We start from the raw sequence: 25,067 nt of genomic DNA on the forward strand, positions 1-25,067 counted from the left end.
TTCAGCACTTCAAGAGGAGATGAGAGCTGGTGGGAGACAAGATGTGTCTGGAAATGTCCAAGGATGCACAAAAAAAAAGTATAATTCTCCAGAAATCAGTCTGTCAAATGTGTGGTTCTTTGTGAACTTCAGTTGGATGACCTTTAGCTGATGATTGCCTGAATCTACTGAGAAACACTCTGTGAACTATCTTCTTCTCCTCATCCGCTCACCTTTAACACAAGACTGCAGCTCAAAACTGCAAGAAGCAGTTGCTGACTGCCAAATAGTTGAGAGATATTTGAAATTCTGAGCTTGGTTTTTCCTCCACTTTCCATCACCCACTCCGATCATGGTTCATCAAGAAAGACCTTTGCGAGGGATTTGCAGCTTTAACCGTGATGAAGTCATTTCATGACGGATCAGCTCCAAAGTTAACGCTCAGATACATTAACACTAATGCTTGCGCGTTAATGCTTGATTGTAGACGGGTGTTTCGTTTTTAATTTTGGAGGAAGCAGCTTACAGTGCTTTAAAGCACATACTTGTCAAAGTAGTTTTGGGCAGAAAACTGAACTGCACATTAACATCTATTTATCCTTCACCATGATCATTCAAAACCTTTTGTTTCCATATCCAAGTCCTCATGCAGAAGTCTGTCAGGTTTGCAGAGAGAATCTCATAGTTTCATGCTGGGGAAGTGTGCTTAAAATAAAATATAATAAAATTCTGCTTTGAATTTTGAAAAACATCAAGCAAATTAACTTTATTTTGGTAAAGATTCCGCAGGTGATTAGAAAAAACAACAACAAGCATTTGGTTCATTGATTAATTTGGAGAATTTTGAAAACAATGGATTATAGAATTAGATGGTAAACTGCAACCATGTTTTGATGAAATTGTCATGTGGCCTTTTGTGCACTACAATTAAGGGTAATTGGCCCCAGGCGTGAAGGAAGAAATAAAGAAAACAGAGAAAACATGTGTTGGTAGGATCATATAAGAAAGATTCTGAAAGAAAGTCTGAACAATTACGCATTCTTCTTTTCCTCCCCTTTAAATTCACTGAGACATGTTACACAGTCTGGGAATTTGATGTAAATATATTTCAGGTTGCTATTTACTCTTACGTCCCATGTATAAGAGTATGACCAGACAAGACACGACATTCTGACTCTGGCGAATGTGTGCGTGTCTGCGATGCGTTTCATAACCTTATGTCTCGCTATGGGCCAGTCCAAACAGTATTTTCAATCTTGCAATGCCATTTCTTACATTTCTCAAGGGTTATGTGTTCGCCTTTGCATTTGTGTGTATATGCGTGCTTGTGGGTGAATTTGTTTTTGCTGTTTTTAGAGGACCACTGTAGGCAGCTCAGTAATAATGTCAGAGAAGGAGTTGTCAACTTAACAAGTTTAGATGGCATGGATTCACCACACACACACACGCACGCGCGCGCGCACGCACACGCACACGCACACGCACGCACACACACACACACACACACACACACACACACACAGACACACACACACACCTAGACACAGACACACACACACACCCTTGACAAGGAATGTCTGGACTGTTGAGAGTCCTGCTCGGTTACTAAACCTGAATCTAGCTGAAGCTGGATTATTGGGGAAATGATTGCGATAGGTTATGCATTTCACAGCGACAGCACCTCTGGAATCTCCAGTCGTGTCTCCTCAGCTGTGACTCTGCTGAATCCACTGGAGATGGAGCGGAGGGAGTTGCATACAGAGTAGAAGCCGCTTTTGCTGGTCGGGCTTTAAACCATAGATAACCCTATTAGTCTCTCTTTTAACCCAAAATAGCTTGAAGGACAACTTCAAAGAGAATTGCTGAGCTGTTCTCCCAGTACATATAGAGCTTTAAATTGTCTTGTAATGAACGGCAGTGGAACAAATTCATATACAATATTATTCACTCTTTGAGAGAACTGACACGGAAACGGCAAGTAAATTGAGGGAGACAGCTCTAATATCTTCTTTGGGGGGAAACATATTGGAGAACATGCATCTTAAACTTCAGTATACCCTAACAAGCATCTTTCATCTACAAAAAAGTTTTAAATTAACCTAATCAATGGCCCTTCTTTGATATCAAATGACTGTATAATATCAGGGGGGGCACTTTGTTTGCATGGTTGTGTCTACTCAAAAGGAAAGGGTAAATGCAAATGAATACAAAATCAGCCAAAGGCAGGTTTTGGATTGCAGTGTAAGCCAGCATTCTCCAATATAATAATCAGAGGGAATATGTAATGAAGAATATATGTATTAGAATAATGGATTTATATGTATTTTATATACCATACGCCCTTAAAAGCCATGGCAACACATACTTTTTGAAGTTGACTAAAATGGGTTTTCCATGGCTGGTACATCTGCATCATAAAATGAAGCAACTTGGGTTAAAAAAAAAAAGCTGCTCTGTTGACTTTAAAGACTGATACTGAAGTGTGGAGCTGAATTTAAGTGAAACCACCTCCAGGTATATCCTGAGTGTGTTTGGATAGCTGAAAAAGACCCTAAATCTTTTATTTTCTGATGCAAGACTCATAAATGGCTAACTAAAAAGAAAACTAACCGCATTGCCCTCACAAAAAAGCAACAAAAAGGGAACAAAGGTATGTACAGACATAAAATCAAACTAAATATGCATGATGATTTACTGTATTGTCAAGCTGCAGCACAACCACAAATATGTAGAGTGGATCTGTCCGTGGTGCTGAACGTTTTTTCTGATCTTATTTAACACCTTTCTGAATGCAGACATACGGACACAGAACTATTGTCAGTACATCAGCCATGGCATCTGAATATTTGTGATTGTGCTTGTGAGCAGGGTTGGCTCCACTTTTGTGTTTTCTGTGTTCGTGTAAGCAACTGCGTTAGTGCGTGTGTTCATGCCTGGGCCCGCCTCGCCTCACCACCCGGCTCTCCATCTCAGCAGCACACCGTCAATCACCGAGCGGGGCCATTACTCACTGCTCCTGGCTCTCTCTAAATAACTTCATAAATATTCTATGGGCCGGTTTAAAAGCAGGAGTCAGAGAAGACGTGGCTCGGCGCTTCAGATTCCATTAAGCCTCATGTTCCAGCAAAAACATTAATCTTTTAAGGATCTAAAGCAGGGCATCAGCAAATGCAAGAGGCATAAAAGGCATGATTTATTGGAAGAGGGTAAGAGTGACAACTGCATAGTGCCATGAATTATGTGGGCCGTGGGAGTTCTGACATCTAATTCAACTTTACATGCTCAGCTCATGAACTAATTATCAACAATATACCTCAATAATAAAATAGCCAAATCTCAAAATATCTATGATGTAAAGTGGATATGGAATAAAGTCAAATGCCCTGAAAGAACAGTGAGACTCCTTTCATGACAAACTATTACGTAGTTTACCTTCAGTCTGAGCCCCTGAGCCATAGTTGCATTTCACACATATGAAGAAAGCAAATGAAACACACAGCTATCGGGTTTAATGTTGTTTAATATAGAAACTGAGGCAGAAAGAAAGCCATGACAATTTAAATCCTTAGATTATTTAGGTTTTAGGTGTTCAAAGAGGATAAGCACTGCTTCACTGTGCAAATGAAGCAGTGCAAATATCTCTGTATGTAGACTGCAACTTCTGGAAATCTGTCCAGATGCAAAGCTACGTGGATAGTTCCTTGAGAAACCTTTGGACTGGATTCCCTGTACTGCGGCACCTTGCTTACGTGAGTAACTCCTCAATGAGGCTGTTGGATGGAAGTTTCAGTTTGTTCTTGTCTCCATAGAGGGCAAATGCTGCTTTGGCCCTCGTATAAAACTATTAAACAACCAAACCTTAGACCAAAGCTGGCTCAGGACAAGTTTGTGCAGTATGGATCCATACGCCTTGGTGTGGTCTAGCCAAAGAACCAACAGGTTCCCTTCATCTTTTTGGACCTCTCTGAGCAGCTGTGTGACCACACCAATACAACAACGCTTCACGTATCCTGGAGTTTGGTTTTTTTGCAGGTCTATTAATCTATTGTTTGTCCAAGGATGCTATCTGTCAACCGTTGGGTGTTAATGCTAAAGGATATCTTGCAATCATACAATGCTTAGCGGGAAGATGACCCCAAACTGCTTGATGTCAACTAAAATATGAACACAACATGCCACTAGACATTTAAATCATTCTGCCATGTTGGACATTTTGCATTCCTTTTTCTATTAAGTGGATTACTTGACCCTAAAGTCAGATGCAGCTGTTGAGTTACAGCATTGACCTTGACTTGTTGTTCAGAGCCTCTCTCTCCCTAGTGGCTAACATACATCCTTTTACTGCTTTTGTTAGCCTGAAGGACTGAACCCCTCATAAATATTAATGATGGGTTATAGTGCGTTTGTAAAATATAAAATGGGGGGTGCAGATAATAGTAGGTGAAGTGAGCGAGGGTCAATCATGTGCATAGAGCTGGTTAACACAAAACAGAGATCCTGTATTTACAAGTGGGTCAACAATGCTTATGCTGCAGAAATACCAATGCAAAGAACAAGAAATAAAGCAAATCCTTTGCAGGGAATTAGTGGGTGCAGGGGGGAGAGAAAAGAAAACTACCAGGATGCATTTACTGCGTTCTAAATCTTAATCTTCTGGTCTATCTCTGTAACAGCTCCAGCAAATATTTGCACAGACTTGTACTTTATGTGCATTATATACTCCTTATCCTTATGGGAGTAAGCTACGGTGTTTTTAAAGGCGTCTTGTCATAAGTAGCACTGGATCTTCTCATGTCGAGACGGGAGTGCATTTTCACATATACTCAATTTTATATATGCACTTTAATGAATGTATGAAGTGGCTGGGGGTAACTGGGAGCGTGCAGGTGCTGCGAGAGCAGCGCCAATGTCTCTACACATCTGTGTATACATGTAGTTATTAAATCACCACGGGACTGCTTCTAATCGAAGAAAGGTTATGGGCTGAAAAACAACATTTTACTGATAAAAATGGCAAAATATGAATCCCTATGGGTTTAAGCCTCCACTACATGGTAAAAACCCTTTAGAGATAAGGATGTTTCTGTATTTACGGACAAGTCTGGCTGCTGAATGTGCTTCTTTGATATGAATTACCGTAGGTCAAAGTGATACTCCTATGAGAGACTAAGGGGAAGTAATGCTCGTCTGCTCAGAGAGCAGGTCAAAAGAGCATGTAGATAACTAAAGTGATGAGCTGATTAAAGTAAATCCAAGAGAGCTGCTGCGTGTGCACAAAGAGAAACGGACACGAGGGGCCAAGATGACTGAAAGTATAAAAAACAAAACAAACTCAGCATATGTTGAGGAAGACTAGGTCATATCACTTATTTAGCCTACCTATCCAGGTCGGCGAGTACAGAGAGGAAGAGTTAAAACTCACTGATGTAAAAAAAAAAAACAACACAAAAACAAAAAAACCCATAAAATATAGAAAAAGATAGTTTTACTAAGAAGGAGATTAATATAATTGCTTTTTCCTCTCTTGTAGCTCGTAGACGTATTCTACTTCAATGGAAGGACCAAAAACCTCCATCTCCCAACTCTTGGTTGAAAGACCTGATCTCATTTTTATATTTAGAGAAAATTAAATACGGTATTAGGGGTTGCTCTGATAAGTTTTCTTATATTTGGGAACCTATTCTTTCTTTTGTTAATTCTTTGGCATCCTTGGAAGATTAATTTAATCTGATTTAATTTAATTACAGGGAAGTATGATATTGCTAACCATGTCTAATTTTTTTTAGGGTTCCTCTTATGTCAGTTTATTTTAATTTTTATTTATTTATCTTATTTCGTTTTTTTTATTTATTTTAATTTTTTTATTTTTTTTTGTTGTTGTTGTTGTTTTGCGTGTCCTGTATTTTATTTTATTACTTTATTTTTCCTATTATTATTGTCTTCAGTCAGAGTTTGATTGGTAATTGGTACTTACTTTGGGACCTGTTTATAATTATGTATTTTGCAGTGTGTGTGTTTTGGGGTTTGTTATGTTAAATTTTGTGTCCTTATTTATTTTATTTGTTTTTTTTTTGTGTGTGTATGGTAAAATATAAAACCGGGTATTCTGTCGAACCCTTAAAAAAAAATGTTTATTGTGCAATATAATTTACATGGACTACCCAATAAAGAAACATGTTAAAAAAAAAAGAAAGAAAAAGAAAAAGAGATCAGCCTCTCTAACTGACCAACAATGAGTAACAGATGAGCAAATATGGAGGGAGGCAGTAAAATGTAATGGTCAAAAACAAAGGCAACACAAAAAAAGGCTGCAGAGAAGTCTAAATTCACAGGAGGAAAGGGAACACGAGCAGAGGAAAGGGCACATCAGCTTTAAATTGAGCTAAAAATGCCATCTCCCTCCAAACAAAGAGCAGCAGGGGTCAGTCTGAGGCTCAACCAAAACCAGCTCTCCTAAACAAGCAAAGACAAATGAAAAGGGCATATCCACTTAGAGTGGACGTAGGCACAGCATCTCCTTCCCTCTTAGAAGCTAAATGGGTGCAAGTGCATCACTACATGCAGCACCATTACCAAACTTAATGCCGGCTTTCATCCGAACCAGTAGAACCTGCCTGTATGTGACCGAGTGTATCTGGAGGCCTTATTTCCCCACGTAAGTCTGTCCCACATCAGCTTTACTTCTGACAGTAATGAGTCTAGAGGCGGCGAAGTGACGCGAGGAGCAGCAAGGCTCAGGGTGCCGAGTGATGGAGACTTACGAAGCTCGCCCACTTTCAGGATCTCACAGAGCATCTTTGTCAGCTCAATGCTGCTGCGGCCAAACGGGCACTCGTGCTTGTCTTCTCTGCTGCTGTTCTCCAGAACAATCTGGGAAAAGACAATAAAAACAGGTCAGACGGGAAGTCACTCGACAAGAGCTGACATTGATTTTCTAATGCTAATAAAACCCGGCAGCTTTGAGAACTGTAGGTTCACTTGTTTCTAAATCTCCCTTCACCTCTTGACAGGTGGCATTGTTGTCACCTGAAATATTAATAATTCTCTGCTTTCGAGCCAAAAAAGCATAAAAGAAATTCAATAAATGGAGAAAAAAAAATTGCACCGATTATGAGGATGTTGGCAGCACAACACAAAAGTCTCAATCACTTTAACTTATGACATATTCATTCGGAAAATAGAAAGCTGGGTTTTATCACTCTTGTTGACTGAGAAAGACTTGACTTGTAAAAACACATTCACACATCCAGATGTGCTGATTAAACGATGTGTATATTTAAATCATATTCTCTAGAGCTGCTGTATGACAAGATAAGACAAGCATGCTCGTGTTACGTAGAAGTATAGAAACATCTTCACTGACATGCAAAAGCAAGAAATTAATTCAACAGCTGCCCCTTTCTCCTGAGCTGATGGACAGAATATGAAATTATATATATATATATATATATATATATATATATATATATATATATATATATATATATATATATATACAGTACTCGAGCTGAGGGGGGATGGCATCCCCCCTGAAATAAAAACGGTGGTTTTACTGTGAATGTGGTTTTACTGATATTTCAACATTTAGAGTCATCACCAGAAAAATAACTTATTTGACAATTTTCACCTGTTTCAAGTAAATTTTCACTTGAAATAAGTAGGAAAATCTGCCAGTGGGACAAGATTTATCTTCTCATTACAAGCAAAAAAAATCTTATTTCTACTTATTTCAAGTGAAAATCTACTTGAAACAGGTGAAAATTGTTGTTTTTTTCCAGTGATGAGTCTTGTTTTAAGTGTAGTGAGATTTTATTTGACTAAAATGAGACATTTTAACTAGAAATAAGACAAATATTCTCGTTAAGATTTTGAGTTTTTGCAGTGATCCATTTTACTTATCCTGTGAAGGACAGAGTCATATTGATAAGTTCAGAAAACTGTTTTTTATTTTTGTGTTTTGATGTATTTGATGTAAGCCCAGTGGATATATATATATATATATATATATATATATATATATATATATATATATATATATATATATATATATATATATATATATATATATATATATATATAAATGGGGGACTGAGCTGAAGGGAGAAGATAGAAGATTTGGTAGGAAGTGAAGTTAACAAGCAGAGACAACTGCACAAAAATAACTGCACGGTGTGATGGCACGAGAAAGTGTGCGTGTGGTCTTCACCCTGATGTAGGCGTCCTGGTGATGCCTGGCAAAGTAGAGCATGTTATCCAGAGCCAGCATGCCTGGAGGAATCTGGGTGAAGTCCACAGCTGGATTGACGTGGTTCTGAGGGGAACAGATAACACAAAATCTCATTTTTAGCCTTAATTCTTGCAGGCTCAGTCAGTTGAAATCAAGGTAACAGGCAACCATGTGTACAGTCCTTGAAGGCTGGAATCAATCAGCTGGCTTTTCTTGATTCTTCACCTTCCATGCATGGACCGGTAGTTTGACTCCCACTGGACCAGTGAACTCTTAAATTTGACTGAAAATCTCTACCAATCTACATTTTGTAACATATTAATGGTCATTGGATACCAAAATAGTCAGGAATTAACCATATTCAGAGTTTTTTTTGCATCCCGCTGCTCAGTTTTGAGCTTAACTGACCCACCCTGAATATTTCCTCAACCAGAGCTGGGATAACAAACTATCTTCTCCAACATCCTCACAACTACCTCCCATAAGACCTAAACACTCAGAAGATATGAAGACCGGGGCTGCGTGTGCGGCCATGCTTCATTCCTTTCAGACGGCACTGAAACAAGCTCAACTCATGAACTACGTGAGCATATCAGACTGAGATTCACCCCGGGTTTAAAGGCTGATTGAGGAGAAGGAAACAACAGAGAAATAAAACAGAAAAGAGGAATAGACACTGCTGTGATCTGCCCATTGGTACTGTCTTTCTGCCTGACAGAAGGCGGGCCTGTGGGGTCAAAACAGAGAAAGACTCTCAGGCTCATGCATATTTTATAAGACTCTCGCTTGCGTTGTGGCGTCTGTGCGTGTGAATGCAAGCTGTCGGGCATAGAAGGCAGACAGAGTCTCTTCGGCTGGGTTTATTCCTCACACAGATGACGAAGCCGTCCAGCTGGCCTTATGTGCACCGGGCCTACAGCCGTGAGAGTGTGCACGGAGCGTAGCCCTACGTAGCTCTGGGCCAGCACCACGCACACACACAGTGCGGTTACAGTAGCTCGTGTTTACAGGCTACAGTCAGAACGTTGCAGACAAGACAGATCAAGTGCATGTGGTCCAGTAACATACTCACCCATAAGCACGAAGAAGCAGATAGATATAATATGAACACCAGCAGCTAATATAACTCAACATACAGCCCAGGAATAAAACCCTTCACATGCATTGTTACGTTACCCGACTGATTTCACGCTTAGAGGGAAGGTTTTTTCCACTTACAATGAAGCCGAGCTTTTTGTAGTCGCGGGTGTACATGGACTTGCGCTTCTCAATGCTCCCGCTGTTGTTGGGCTCGCACTCCACGTCGAAAGCAATTCTCCGCAGCTCAAAGATGATGTCCCTCTGGGCCTGCACATGCATAGAAGAATATTAAAGCACTGCCCCATGAACACACGTGCCTTTTCTTTTATTCACCGTTTCATCACTTTTGAATGATTTAGTCTCATTTGAGCTGTGTGGGCTGTTGCAGTGCCTAAGGCAAGGTGGCCAACCGTCTCTTCTCTGCACTATAATAATTATAAATTACAACAATAACAACAATAATGGGCCAAAACTGCAGATTTGAATCCTCCTTGACAACATTCATGTGCATAGATACATTTGAGATACTCTTAACATTTTTCCTTGGAGGGCCAGAAGTCGTCAGTAAAATGTTCCAGATGATGTTGTCCAGAAACAAATAAAAATGTGAATCCAAGCACGTGATTTTACTTTGAGTATGTGCCACATAAATAAATAGACCTTCTGCCGGAAAAAGATCCCCATCGGAAATGGGCTCAAGAAATTTTGCCCAAGTCGACTATCATTCAATAAAAACTGCAGCTCTGGGATCTGCCGTTAGAGGAAGTGGTTTTTTTTTGGCCGTTATATAATGTGTCAGTTGTGACCTGGTCCTGAGGATCCATCTTGGTCATCATGCGGTCCTCCAGCAGGTTGAAGGTCAGCACCTGCAGCACGTACAGCTGGTGCGCCATCTCGTCGTTAATTGCCGTGGGACTCCGAATCACATTCTGCATGGTGTGGAGGACCAGCGAAAGAGTTAAAGAGATTGATTTGATTTGATTTGATTTATTTTATTTTTGTACATGTAAAAAAAAAAAAGAAACAACACTTCATGAGAAGTTTAAGAAAACAACAACAAAACTAAGAATTTCATCCTTTAAAACTTGCTATCTTGATTTACATGTGCCAAAAAAGGAGTAGGAAGAAGTGTAAACTTATTTAGTCCTACCCCCATTAACTGATCATTTAACCTGTATTTATAAATATTCACACACTGTACTCACACTGCTAAGTAACAGTATTATTATTATTATATATACCAATATAGAGGTTCTTTTCAATTCAGGAGACTCGTTATAATCTTAGAGGTGTCTGCAATTTCACAGTACAAATGGCTAAAAAAGGTATGAAAAGGAGATGTGTCTCCATCGTTGGAGTTAAATTCTGGAATGATGCTAACATAAATTAAAAAACATGTCATTCTTTTGTTGTATTTAAGAAAATGGTTTGTAAAGCTATTTTTGAAGCTTATAAGTGCAATTGACCATCTGTTAATGTTTCTTTGCTTTTCTATTGTTTCTTTGCTTTTCTGTTGTTTCTTTGCTTTTCTATTCTCTTTTTGGTTTTCTGGAGGTCGGTATCCAAAAATAGAAAGTTGGTACTATAGGATAGGCTTTTATAAGCAGTTTGCTTCTGCCTATGCCTTTTCAGTTATTGTTCAACACATTTTTTTGGTTTTGTATGAAAAGTTAATGCTGTGTACAATGTTTTTTTGGTGTTGTTTTGTGTTGCAATGACTGAATAAACTTCATTCATTCATTCATATACCGTAATTATACTCACACACATACTTATACATGCATACAAATAGTTGAATATTTCTATATATTTGTACACACATGCCCATATACCATGTGTATATATATATATATATATATATATATATATATATATATATATATATATATATATATATATATATATATATAATTTTCTGCCCATTTCTGTACATAAATATACACAGATCTACCCATTCACCCAATAGTGTTATCTGCAGGCCCCTAAATTGTTAGGGTGGGCTGAAGATGGGGAGTTATAATGAAGAAAAGTACGATAATCTAGGAGCTCAAAGGAAGGACTGAGATGAGGAAGCTTAAGATTTCAACATAAGAGAAACGGGGGCAGGTGTGAGGAAGTAAGTATTACAGGTGATAATCTGAGACGGTATGTCATATCCTTACGGATGTCTGCTGAAGCAGAGTTTTGAAAGCCAAAGAGAGATAAAGAGAGATGAAAAAGAAAAACAGGAGGAAGTAGGAGGAAGTGATGAAGAGTTTGGAAGAGCGCAGGCATGGCTAAACTTACAGTAAGGATGATGGAGCGCAGTTGCTTCTGGGCAAGGATGTGGGCCATCTCCTGTGGAGTGAATCAGAGAAGGAGAGAAGGAGCAATAGGAACAGAGACAAAAAGACAGAATGTTGAAAAAAACAGGGAGGGGGTGGAGAGGATAAAGATGAAACACAACTATATATCATGGCAAAAATTCCAGTCCTAAACATGGAAATTCAAGATGGGCAAAATGAACAAAAATGGGCATGGCACACTGCGAAGTATGCAGCAAGAACTAAACTAAAGAAAACAAGGAAGCCGTCTGAGAAAAGAACTTAAAAAAGGGGTACAAAATGCACTAACTGATGCCTTCTACAGAGCAAACTACAAAGTGTGCTAATCAAGGGTGCACTTACTGTCAGGGGACAATTTAGGATGTCCACAATGTGCTCATCAAACTACCGTGTCGTGTGCAGTGAGGAGACAAGGTCAGAGACAGAGAGACAGAAAGGGTGAGTGAGTGAATGTAGTGGAGGGAAAACAAAAGTCTGAGAAGAGGTCAAAAAAAAAAGGAAAAAAAAAAAATCATTTCTGCCTGTGGTGCAGCTTATGTTGGCGTTGGGGGGGGCAGAGTCAGCAGGGCAGCGACAGACTGATGCTGGCGTTCTTATCACACTCACAAATAACACATTTCTCCTCTTGTGGAAACAAACACACATGAAATACTACAAATATAGCACGATATCGATCCTTCGCGAGCTCCAGAACCTGCCGAGGGAGGTGGAAGCACTCGGGTTACAAACGCACCGGAGCATCGACGCTGTCTCGCACTTGTATTAGCAGGCCGGGGTGTCGTAGAGCTCGCCTTCAGCTCGCACACGAGAACAACGACGGGATAACATTGGTCATTATTCCTGTCAAAGCGCGTCACTACTCACGGTGCTGACGTAAGGCGCCGTGCGATCAGATGCGAGTGGCTACAAGGCGAAACTGGTTTCAGGCGAGAGGCAGAGACAGGAACACGGAGGAGCGAGAACAGATCTTTTCCAGAGAACGATGGAGAGGAAAGACGCACTTTTATGGACTTTATTGCTGCGGGCGACTGCTGACGCGAGACGGGCCGTGATGCTTCTTGAACACCAAAATAGACACTGACACATGCAGAAAGTATATTTTTTTTACAGCACAGAGAAGCTGATGATTGCAACATGACATGATGTATACAATGTAAGCAGGGAAGCGCGTGTGCGCTGCTTGTGCACGCTGAACCCTCACCTGTCTCTTCTCCTCAGGAGCTTTGAGGAACAGGGCGTTGATGACGGCAACCGTGTAAGTCTGAATGTCTTGATCGGTCCTGGCATTTAAAAAGAAAAACCCAAACAAGAACATCAGAGATCAGGCGGTTCATTACAGATTACAGACACGTGTCTGTGTCACCTGAAAGGCATCTACTGCTACCTCACTTTCTAAATCAAAACTGTTGACATGAGCGTCATCATTCGTGGCCTTACCCCTGAAGATGCGGGATGAGTTGTCCAATAGTGATCTCTTGCGCCACCTTGTGGTAAAGATCCTGACTGTTCAGCACCATGGACTCCAGGATGGCCAGGGAGCGCTGTAGCACGGCCGTGTCCATGGCCGATTTGTTCACATAACTGGCAATCTGTGGGAGAGCCAGAGTAAGAGATGCATTTAAGACATGCCAAGCCACACTGCTGACACTTACGTCAATAAAACATTTAACTTCATACAAGTTTTTGACCACCTTTTTGGCCCCTGCAAGCATAAAATAAACATTTTTAGGAGCATCTCTTCATTGTTATTACTTCACTCAGCAAGCATAGCTTTTATTGCGCTAAAATCATGATCACAGTATTGGTTTTATGTCTGTATCAGGAAACAATACCACACATGCCACACATACCAGTTTATATTTCGCATGCAGGTAGCAAAGATTGGTTTACGTTTCAGTTGAAACAATATCTTTTAAAATTTAATGAATGATGATTTGTCATTTAGAAGGAACAAAGTGAAGGTTGAATATAATTATAGGTACCGTATTTTCCGCACTATAAGGCGCACCGCATTATAAGGCGCACTAAATATATGGTAAAATACCGTACTATAGTGGCTGGGGTTGAGTTACGTATCTACCTGATGGAGCTGCGCTACAGGAAATGCTACAAAATCCTACAGCAAATGCAAAAAAAAAAAAAGTACCGTATGTCAAACTTTATTAACAAAATAAAAACCAGCTTTGCTCCGTCTCGTCAAAGTCGCCATTATGCGAGTCAGCGTCGCTGCTGTTGTCTTGAACGTCTGTGACGATTCCTGACGTTTTTAGCGCCATTACTTTGGCGACACCAACTACAGTAACTACAATCCCCCTGACTACAGTAACAGAAATTACCGTAATGATCATAAGGTGCACTGCATTATAAGGCGCACTGCCGGTTTTTGAGAAAATTAAAGGCTTTTAGGTGCGCCTTATAGTGCGGAAAATACGGTAATGTAAAACCTATCGTAATAAAGGTGAAAAGTGGTCAAATTATTCTAGATAAGGTCATTCCAGGCAGGTATTGGTTATAAAGGTGTTTTATTTGATTTCATTTCTATGTATGTATGTCTGAAAATGATGGTGATGTAGTTATCCTCTGTATAGATTGTGATTAAGGGAGTTGTGTTTATTATTGTTTTGTTTTGTCATGTATAATGTATGTCTGTTATGTATTAAGTGTTAATTTGTGTGTTGTGTGTATGTCGGACCCCAGGAAGAATAGCTAATGCTGTGGCTAATGCTAATGGGGATCCTAAATAAAACAAACAAACAAACATGCACCCTTATAAAACAACTCAAGTACTTGTGAGACTGTGAAGACTTTACAATTAAATCAATTACATTTTTTATTTAGAGTCCTCTTAAATCGGGACCCCACTGACCTTCTTGATGAAGGCCACAGAGAAAGTGTCCCAAGAGACGATCCCATGATCCATCAGCTCCACAAACGCCGTCAGAGTGAAGGACAGCAAGTCGCCGAAACTACAGAGTAACAGACACACAGAGACATATGCGAGCCATAGAAAACTGCTCTCTACCAGCTGGTCCGGAGCACAGCTGAGAAGCCCAGACGGCTTAGACCAAAACAAGGAAGGAGCAGTCGGCAGAGGCAGAGAGGTGGCGGAGGGGACAGGTTGGAGATGAAAACAAGTTCAATGCTGCAAAAAGCTGCTGCTGCAGAGAGACAAGAGAGAAACGGAGATGGGGAGACGAGGAGGAAGCAGCAAAGAGAGGCAGCGCAGAGACGACGGCCATCAGCAGGAGCTGTCAGCGCGTCGGCGGGAGCCGGCCGGCGCTCAGTCAGGACCAGAAAGCTACATTATAGAGTGAAGTCATGCAGTTATAAGAACATCAAGAGAGATCAATCACTCCGCAAGAATCACAGGGGGCCAAAGCAAAGGACGCGTTTAACAGCTGCGTCACACGCTGCTGCAGGAAGAACCTAATGAGATATCCAGGGATGGACTTTTTTTTTCTGGTCATAACTCATGGCAAAGGAAGAAAGTGAAGTTGCATCTTCTGTCTACCAAACTGTTGTGTAAGCTTTATCCTTTTATGGCATTCTTCCCCAATCCAAGTTGAGGGCCACTGCCCTGCATGTTTTAGATGTTTCCCTGCTCCATCACGTCTGGATCAAGTTGTTCAGACCTCGATGACATGATGGGGATTTGAATCAAATGTTTTGGTGTAAAGAAACATCCAAAATATGCAGGACAGCTGCTCTGGAGGACGTGGACTGGAGAGCATTGATTCATGTTTTCAGTCACAGACGATCCAACGCTGACCTCTACTGGTTACAGCTGGTATTGCACCAATGGGAGGCATGGACTCATTTATTTTATGCATAGCTTACCATTACAGGTTGGAAATAAGCAGATCTTATAGCAATGTTATCGGGTATAATAAACCTTTAGCATTAAACTCTCGCTCCTTAAAATAAGGTTAATAGTCAAAGAAAGATGCCTTCATAATGGAGTAAAATGGGAACTTCCAGGGCTGACAAAAGAAGAAAAAAAAACTGAAAAAGGGACAAATATTCCTACAAAAGGAGCGGATCAATAAAAGTAACAGCGCTCATTATTGTGCAATGCTTACTGTAGTCACATTATTAATAAATTAATGATCTAAACACAATAACATTGAATCAAAAAAATTTGAAACTTGAGGAAAGATTTGAGCAGATAAAAGAAAACTTTGTTGGAGGAGAGTGCGGAGAGTCCAATGGTGATAAAGATATCTGAGAAAGTTATGGTCTAAAAGGAAGATGAAAACAACCCTCTCACCGTGGGTACCTTTTTTTTTAAAGAACACCAAGATTTAAGTTAAATGCTGAAATACGCTAGATGTGACGATATCGACAAGCCAAACCTTTTAGTATGCAAGCAGCGTTGTTTTTTTCTTTGAATGGATTCTTTTCCACAGGGATGCATTTTTAGACATAAATCTTGGCCTTCATTTAGTCGGTGTTAAAGATTTAGAAAGATCATCTGTCCCCCCCCCCCACCCAAACAAAACCAAACACATGCGAGAAATTAAAATGTTGCTTTCAGAATGGAAGCCTCTAAAGTTTCCCATGAGGCAGCGAGGTTAGAACCACAGTCATGCAGACTCGACCAGCGGGTTAGGAAGCGCAGAGAGCCGATGGAGTTACTCAGTCGAGAGCGGTAAAGTGAGGGGCTTACCACGGTTTCATGATCTTCTGTAACTTCTGGTAGCGTCTGCAAAGATTTGAGAAACTTCGGTGTCAGAGTTGGGAGGTGTAAAACATAGACTTCAGGTCTCAGTCAGCATGAAGCAGGGAACAACAGACATCACAGCCTCAACTGCAAACATCCCTGAGACGCACTCGACCCGAGGGAGACCCAGCTCCACACATCATGTGACCTCTTACAGTGCAAACTCAAAGAAGACAACATTTTGACCAGCTTGAGCTCCGATACGCGGAACCCAAGTAGACAGCTTTGACGAGACGTCTGCTAAGCCGCTGGAACCATGCAAAGGTGAAGAGCTGAAAGGACAGTTTGCTGCAAACTTGATTTCCACATAAGAAGCTCTAGGACAGATGGCAAATAAAATAAAACCAAGATTTCAAGTGTGTTATGTGCTGGATAGATCTCAGGAAAGGCCTGAAAATGTGCATGAGAAGAGAGCAGAATCCAATCAAGTTCCTTTTCTGCAACACATGTGGAGACTAGGGCTGTTCGATTAATCGATTTTAAATCGTAATCGCGATTATGTAATTAGAACGATGTTAAAATGTGAAAATCGTAAAATCGATTTTTCACTTTTTTTTTTAACCTTGTCTGCACACATATTAATGATTGATACCATATTAATGATTGATGGAAATACCTCTCAATACCTGCGACAAGTGCCCCATCGGAGAGGCTCTTTAGTGTAGGAGGGGGCGTTGTAACATGCCACCGGGCATCCCTCATGCCACCGGGTAGACCGGCTCGTGTTCCTTGCAAAAAACTTGAAAATGTGAATAGCAAATGTAATGACTGACATTACACACCTCTACCTCCTTCATGGGTTGCATTATTACTTAGCATGCAAAGACCCAGTTTAGTTTAATTAGAAAATGTCTTGTTTTATTTATTTGGAAATATAACTTACTGTATGTTTGCAAGTGCTGATTTGCTGATTTTTTTTTTCTGAGATAAAACTTTATATTTTATTATATTTTTTAAATCTTTTTTTCCAACTTATTTTACAGAGTTTTGCACTTTATTCATTCATTTTTGGTTTAATAAGAGCAAAGTTTGCACTTAAAGCCCAATGGGGCAAATGTTCAATAAAAAAACTGCATATTTGAAATCATTTCTTTGCCTTTTGTCAATTCACAAAATAATCGTAATCGAAAATCGGATTTTGAGAGAAAAAAATCGAGATTTTATTTTTGGGCAAAATCGAACAGCCCTAGTGGAGACACATGCAAATACAATTCTAACAGTACACGCTGACCTCAGCAGCTCAATGTTTTATCAGTAGAGAGCAGGAAGGTGGGGGGGGTCAAACTTTATTGGTTAATATTCTACCACAAGAGGACGACATCTGCCTTCAGCTGGAGCTCAGGTAGGCAGGACGTGCAACCGGCCAGCTGGCTCCTCTGAATCCATCAGACCACTGTGCAGCTCTGCCCTCAGGGCTCTCCGGCACCGGGCTCTTTGAATAATTACAATTCTCCAACTTGGACACTCCTCTAATAAATGAGTGTGACTTTGAATCTCATCTGATCCCCACATCTGTGCTTCACAAGCTCCTTTTGTGGAGATAAAAATACAGAAGAACTCACTCACGCTGTTCTCTCTCGTTGCACACACGCACGCATTCACAACTTTCAAGCTTTTCAAAAAGCATCAGTTATTGGTGAATAACTGATGGGATGGTAATTTACATAAAAACATCTCTAATCAAAGGATTAAGTAAGTTAACATCAGCGCTGCAGCGAGATTAAACAAGGTCACATTTTTAATCATGCGAACATCATATTTGAAAAGAAGATCAGTCTATGATTTCCTGTCAGACAACTGGCAGTACACACACACACACACACACACACACACACACACACACACACACACACACACACACACACACACACACACACACACACACACACACACACACACACACACACACACACACACACACACACACACACACACACACACACACACACACACACACACACACACACACACACACACACACACACACACCCTCTCCTCCTCTCTCCTGACTTTATGGCTGACAAATTTCACCTCTGTGTGAGAAAATAAATAAATAAATCTGTGCTTCAACCTTTAGATGAGACATCACGGTCCTCTGCCCCTCAGCGCGCTCACAGGGTGAGCTTTGAGATGTGCTGAGTAGTCAAATGTCAGTGACGAGACCTTTTCCCCCGTTTTGGATGGAATATCACGCAAAATGGTCAAAGAAAAAAAAAAACATCAGGTGAACCATTGAATTCACAAACCACACCTTTTTCGTGACCAGGTGGCCGTTACCGCGGATACAGGCGTCACTGAGCTTCGGTGGGATTGGTTTGAAATGAGGGCGATTTTCTCAAAAATTCATTTTTCTACTTATGTTTTCTCCATAACATTTAAATGATACTTCTGTTGGCAGGGAAGTTTAAGGTCTAGTCATCCTCCTCAGCTCAGAGGCCCAAACATACTTTAGACTGCTTTTATTACCACAGACACGCAGGTTGCTCTTGAGTGACCAGAAATGTTCACAAACCTGTTTGCTAAAAGGTTTTTTTCTTTTAATTAATGGGTGGAACAAACTGTTGATGAGATGTTTTTTTTGGGGGGGGGTTATTCTCAGGTATCTACGCAGACTCATCACCTAAACAACATTACCAGATAGATGGGAGCAGATATGTAATGACCTACTGCAGAGTCCCCTCACGGGCCGTTAACATCCCCATCTCAGTTTGCAGCGTTTACAGCTAAAATGCTCTTTTCCTGCTCTTCCACAGATGCCTAGCCTCTGCCAGATTCCTCCAGAGCTCCTCTCAGTCCTGAGTTTTGTGTGGCTGGCGGAGACGTGGGAGGAACACGACAGAGCTTCTTTTGTGACATCAGTTCTTAGAAGCGCCACCTCCACGCCGCTGATGAAGACAGAGGTGCATCACATCTCTGTTGCCATGGCGTCATTATTTCCACATCAAAAGGCCCCTACGCTAGACACCACACTAAAAAAGATGGTTGAACGTGATGATTGTAGGAGTGTGGAGGGAAAGAGAAAGGTCAGCAGTGACGTGCTTTGAACTACACGAGGCAGGCTGCACGGTGCAACTCAAAAGTAGCCCGTCACCCCCCCCTGGGGACTCCAGTCTGGATTGAACTCCGCGTGAATACAGAGCAGGACATAAATTAATTAAGCCCGGACTCAGTCACCGCTGTTGCAAATCACCTTGGCCTGTAAAAAGAAAGCGCGGCCCAGAATTAAAGACGTTTTAATTACAGTGCAGTGATACGTTTTTACAGGATTACACGAGTCAACCCGTCCTCATCAAAGCCACCGGGCGTACGGGGACGAGGCGGAGTCCGTGTGGAGGGAAAACACCGGAGACGGCCATGTAATTGACCAGAGGTGTCAAGTAACGAAGTACAAATACTTTGTTACCTTACTTAAGTAGAAATTTTGGTTATCTATACTTCACTGGAGTAATTACTTTTTACTTTTACTCCTTACATTTTCACGCAATTATCTGTACTTTTTACTCCTTACATTTTAAAAACAGCCCCGTTACTCTATTTCATTTCGGCCTTTAAATAAAAACTATCCAGTTAAATTGCTCCATCCGGATAGAGTGAATTTGGTTGTGGTTGTTTCAGATGTTCTTGTCCAGTTTTGTTCTTACATCCGTTCCCTCAGATTCCTGCAACTAAACTTGGATGTACATTCCAATAAAGGTTAGGATAAATGATAACATGCCTCTGAAGTTTGACTTTTTGCACCATTACAATACTTGTAGGCAACTAGTCATCATATCTCCTGCTCTCTGAAACACATGTTAATGCTCAATAGTACACATATATGGTTCTTTAATATATCTGCATTATACTAAGATGCATTCATTTTCAATGGCTTTTGTCCTTAATGGCTTTTTTCCCCCTTACATTACTTTTACTTTTATACTTTAAGTAGTTTTGAAACCCGTACTTTTTTACTTTTACTTGAGTAAAAAACTTGAGTTGATACTTCAACTTCTACAGGAGTATTTTTAAACTCTAGTATCTATACTTCTACCTGAGTAATGAATGTGAATACTTTTGACACCTCTGTAATTGACTTACTCTGTCCCGCTCTCCACCATCTGAGTGAGCAGGGTGATGCCGTCCAGGTTGATGAACTCCTGCGCGAAGGTGATGTCCCGGGACGCGTTTGCCAGGTCTTTCAGCGATTCCAGCTTGGCGTCCATGCTGGATGACTGGATCCGTTCGTGGAGCTGCAACGCAGTCTGGTACTGGGGGGGGCAAAAGTGTGGACACGAGGGACGTGATGATCGTGGATCCATAAAGATGTTCAACTTTAAAAACAAACTCAAACTTACGGGAGAGGTGGTCAGGCGCAGGATCGAGCCGTTCTTGATGTCGTTACGATTCTGTGGGGTTTTAAACCAACAAACGGGGATTAGCAAACACTCCTAGTGCTGATACTGCTGTTGGCACTTAAGGGACGGATAATCAAACCTTTTCCGTGATGTAGAAATTTGTTCCGTCAGCAAGCTGCAGAGCAAAGTTTTCATGACTGCCTAAGGACCACCTAAAAAGGTATCAGATGGACACAAAACACCCCTAGGTCTGAAAAGTGAAAAACATTTGAAAGATATCTAAAAGGCTTCACATACAGAAACGAGAAGGTCTTCTGCAAAAGTTCCTTGAATAATCACTTTTGAGTGCATGTGCAGACTTACCCCTCACAAACTTCTTTAATGATGGCCGAGAGAGGCTTTTTCTGTTGATAAAAGGAAAAAATAACTGCATTTAGTTCCTCAATCAGCAGTCGACGTCAAGTTGGCTGCAATTATTTTAAACTGCATGACTGACAGAATGGGAGTCTGCGTTTATCCTGGGCTTAATGTGGGACCGCTGACCGCTCCATCCATCATCCATCACTGTCTGCTGGAGCGCGTCCAGAGCAGCAGCAGAGATTCAGCCACTTCACTGGTGGAAAATACTGAACACCCATTCAAGTTCTCCCTTTCAAGCTTTACCGATTCATTTAGAGGAAAACTAATATCCTTCAGTCGCTCAGTGAGGTCGGCTGGACCAAACATCTGAAACAAGTGTATATAGTTTTATCAGGGAGCATCTGCGAGAGGACACATTAATGACTCAAAAGATGTGATTTGGCCAGTTTTAGCCTGTTAGGATCCAGGTTAGGGATCCAGGACGAGGCTCTTCCTGGCTTGAGCTCGGAAATTAGCATAAGAACTGCAATGTCATCTGTTATTTCATCATTTTATATGTGGTATATGAATACCAGCTAAATTAAGTCACATTTTAACAGTGTAATCAGTCCCGTGGCTGGATACTCGCCCATTTCAACTGCAGCCCATCACAGCCTCAAGAACACACGTTTCTGACAGCCAAGAATCTGAGAAATCTGAGAAAACCAGCCCCGTCATCTCGGAGGGTGATGATTAAAAGCAAGGTTTTTGATACAATGCTCACAAGGAGGTGTCTTAAAAAATGTCTGCAGCATCTCAGCCTTCACAATATGAACATTTTAGTATCTAAAAAACCCGGATTTGGTCACCGAGCCCCCCACACTTTAAACTTTCTCCCCTCAGTCAATCTGCTCAGTAGTCAGGAAAAAATATTTTAAAATCCTACCTATGTATATAACCTCAGAATTAGATTAGCGTAACTCCTTACATGGTAGCCTCACGCGATCCCCGTTATATCATCTAAAACTGGTATAAAAGGATGCAGCAGGACCGGCGATGGGAGCTTAAAAACCTGCTCACATGACAGCAGCTTTAAGCTTCAGGATTTTTCTTTTCTTGTTGGTCTTCAAGGCTCTCAGTAGCCAGACCCCGATCTCATATCTTGGATCTTAACCTCCATCTCACCTCGGTGTCTTAGGTCTTCAGTTAAGGCTTTCTTGCATGTGCCGTGGTCTCAGCTTAGAAGTAAAGGTGATGAAGGTTTTTCAGTTGCAGCTTTACACCCGTGGAATCACTTAACACTTGATATCACTGCATTTAAATCAAAGCGCCAAACCCTTCAGGATTTTACTGATGGCTAAAAGACGAGCTTTAAATTCTGCCTCCTGTGAGTCTCTGCCTTTAGGAAATTGCAGTGATCCATCAAAATAAAAGCCTTCAAAATGGTGCTACAGCTACGGTAATGTGAAAAGTTTTGCCATTTCATAAAACTACAATATTAACATAAATCATTTGGTTTTTCGACAGGTCTTAAAATGAGGTAAAACAACCTCAAATGAACAAAATTAATGTGATTTTACATTAAAAAAAAAAAAAAAAAAAAAAAAAAAAAAAAAATGTAACTAGTGGCCATTATTTGAATGAATTATGCCCGAGGCATAATGCTACCTCCACCACCATGCTTCTCTGTTGCTATGGTGATCCGTTAATGATGCTCTTCATTGCTGCTGACCCTTGGAGGGACGTCCTGATCTTTTCTAACATTTCCGTGGTACCACATTTTCTCCACTTATTGATCAGGGTGGGGTTGATGTGGGTACACGGCGCATTCTCTGCCTTCAGTATTCTTTAATACCCCTCTCCCGACGTGAATGGTACTACACAAATTCAGCCAGGCAGTTTTCGCTGAGAACCCTTTTGCAGCTCATGGCTACAGCAGTGGAATGCAACCAAGAAGACTGGAGCAAATACAACAGTGACAGCTGACTTTATTCTGGTTTTACTCAGAAACAGTTTAATTGGTGGCAGCTGTCTGGCTTCTCCCCTATAGGCCTAACTGTAAACGTGACTGGTTGACTCTGAGGACAGTTAGAGCCCCAAACTGTAAAAGGATGTGCAGATTTATGTATCTGGGGTGTAGACGATTTTTTTTCTTTTCATTTTTCATAGTTGGAAGATCATATTATACATGATTACAGGTAATTTCATGAGGGTGTGTAAACCTTTGCACATCCTCTGCACTGATGAACTACATCATTATGCTGCTGTATCTCCTGAACATACAGGAAGAGGCTTCAGTTATGGAAATCGACAGCCTGATGGGGGGCATTTATGACGAGGAAAGAAAACGGGGAGGAGCCAGCGCAACAGGGATGGACTGATGGGCCGACTGAAGGGAGAACATGAGGCGAAAAAGTGGGAAACAGACACAAATCAAATGTAAAAGAAGATGGAAAGCAGAGGGATGAAGACAGTGAATACCTCTCTGGATTACAGAAGTTAAAACATCAGCATCAGTATTATTACCTGCAGTATGACACACTTTTAAATAAGAACTTAGTCCCATAATAATTATTCGTAGTTAGTTAGTTAGTTTAATTTGGTCCATTAGTCAATCAAAACATGCACCACAGTAAAGCTGGATATATAAATATATGAACCAACAATGGTGTAGACTGAAGCCGTAGCTTATATGATGCCTATCCTTTTTTACAATACATCACAACAAATCAAAATAAAAGGTATTACAGACATCAATTACAACAAAAGCATGTGATATAGAGGATTTACAGGAGAAGCTGCTCTTGGTCATAGTTTATATTTATCAATTGCCCTAAGTTTAAACATTTTTTTTGAATTTGTGGATAGAACTACACATTTTTAGCTCATCACAGAGACTATTCCACAAGTTTACCCCTTTTAACAGAAACACATCTACTTCTAAAGTTTGTCCTTACCTTTATTTTTTTAAACATACAAGTTCCCCTGAGTTCATACCGACTTTCTCTGGGTGAAAACATTTCCTGAATGCAGTAAGGAAGTAGGGAGGATTATTAGTGTTATATAACCAATAATATAGTAAAATCTAATTCAGTTTTGAAGCAAAAAAGTAGAAGTAGCTTCATCATTACTCAAGTCTCTCCATGCATAGCGCCAGTGTTACTGCTGCACTTTATATTTAGATCTCAAATTCAAGTACAAGATGCACTTTCCTCTCTTTAATGGTCCTGACGGTAAGCACCTCACATCCCTCCGCGTGTGCAGCTCTCTTGTTCTATTCTTTTGCCTGACCTCCCACAATTACCTCCGATCCACACCATTTATTACCCGCTCTGCACTAACGGCAGACCGGGGAGAACTGCTGGGCAACCTCAACACCCAGTGCATTAGTATTCACCGTGTGCCAAGGAGAAGAAATGGCTTGAAGAAAATAGAAAAGCACAGTGTCTGAAACTGAAATGTAATCCATTCAACAGAAATCCACGAAGACACAATGCTCAGTTCATAAAATTGGTGTTATCACACGTGGCATTTGCAGCCGGGGAGCTGGTCAGGACCCCGGGATGATTACAATCATCATCATCAAAATGACAGGGATGGCATCAAGCCAATCAATGACTGCTGTGCAGCACGGGGGAATCATCCCACCAGGACTGGGTCTTATCGAGCCAATCAGCATCACTTTGGCCTGGGCCCCCGTGTGAGTCAATGGATGGATTAGACCGACAGAAGTGCTGCAGCAGCTTTAATTCAGAACGCTGCTCCGTCAAAATTAAGCAAATTAAGACAGCGAGCAGATGTGGGGATTCAGGAATACCTTTTCATAGTAAAACCACCAAAGGATTTGACTGAAATCGACAGATGCTGCAAGCTACACACTGATGTTCCGTCAGTTTGGAAAAAAACTTTTTTTTTAAGTCAAATATGACATGAACAAGACTTTCATCTATGATGCAATAATAAAATAGAGACCTGGGTAAGAGGGAATGGAAAGTAAAATCTGAGTAGTAAAAAAAGTTGAAGACTCCATCAGCACCGCAGAAAATACTTTATTTACAAACGGA

The 25,067-nt window shown here is 40.8% G+C and overlaps 1 protein-coding gene across 7 annotated transcripts in view; it reads right to left on the bottom strand.

Annotated features, from left to right (window-relative positions):
• elmo1 (engulfment and cell motility 1 (ced-12 homolog, C. elegans)) overlaps window positions 1-25,067 on the bottom strand; it is an 87,115-nt gene that overhangs the window by 30,959 nt on the left and 31,089 nt on the right. For 4 of the 7 annotated variants that reach the window (XM_061742617.1, XM_061742616.1, XM_061742614.1 and 1 more), the window contains 14 exons: window positions 21,028-21,068; window positions 20,804-20,876; window positions 20,665-20,715; window positions 20,408-20,577; window positions 16,277-16,312; window positions 14,477-14,576; window positions 13,048-13,199; window positions 12,812-12,890; window positions 11,953-11,994; window positions 11,573-11,623; window positions 10,093-10,215; window positions 9,425-9,553; window positions 8,186-8,290; window positions 6,741-6,849 (listed from right to left, as the gene is read on the bottom strand). In XM_061742617.1, the coding sequence (XP_061598601.1) occupies window positions 6,741-6,849; window positions 8,186-8,290; window positions 9,425-9,553; window positions 10,093-10,215; window positions 11,573-11,623; window positions 11,953-11,994; window positions 12,812-12,890; window positions 13,048-13,199; window positions 14,477-14,576; window positions 16,277-16,312; window positions 20,408-20,577; window positions 20,665-20,715; window positions 20,804-20,876; window positions 21,028-21,068 (1,261 nt within the window). The remainder of the gene's footprint in view (window positions 1-6,740; window positions 6,850-8,185; window positions 8,291-9,424; window positions 9,554-10,092; window positions 10,216-11,572; window positions 11,624-11,952; window positions 11,995-12,811; window positions 12,891-13,047; window positions 13,200-14,476; window positions 14,577-16,276; window positions 16,313-20,407; window positions 20,578-20,664; window positions 20,716-20,803; window positions 20,877-21,027; window positions 21,069-25,067) is intronic. The other 3 variants (XM_061742619.1, XM_061742620.1, XM_061742621.1) reach the window with 3 other exon arrangements.

The sequence above is a fragment of the Cololabis saira genome, chromosome 15, assembly GCF_033807715.1.
Source record: "Cololabis saira isolate AMF1-May2022 chromosome 15, fColSai1.1, whole genome shotgun sequence".
Lineage (NCBI taxonomy): Eukaryota > Metazoa > Chordata > Actinopteri > Beloniformes > Belonidae > Cololabis > Cololabis saira.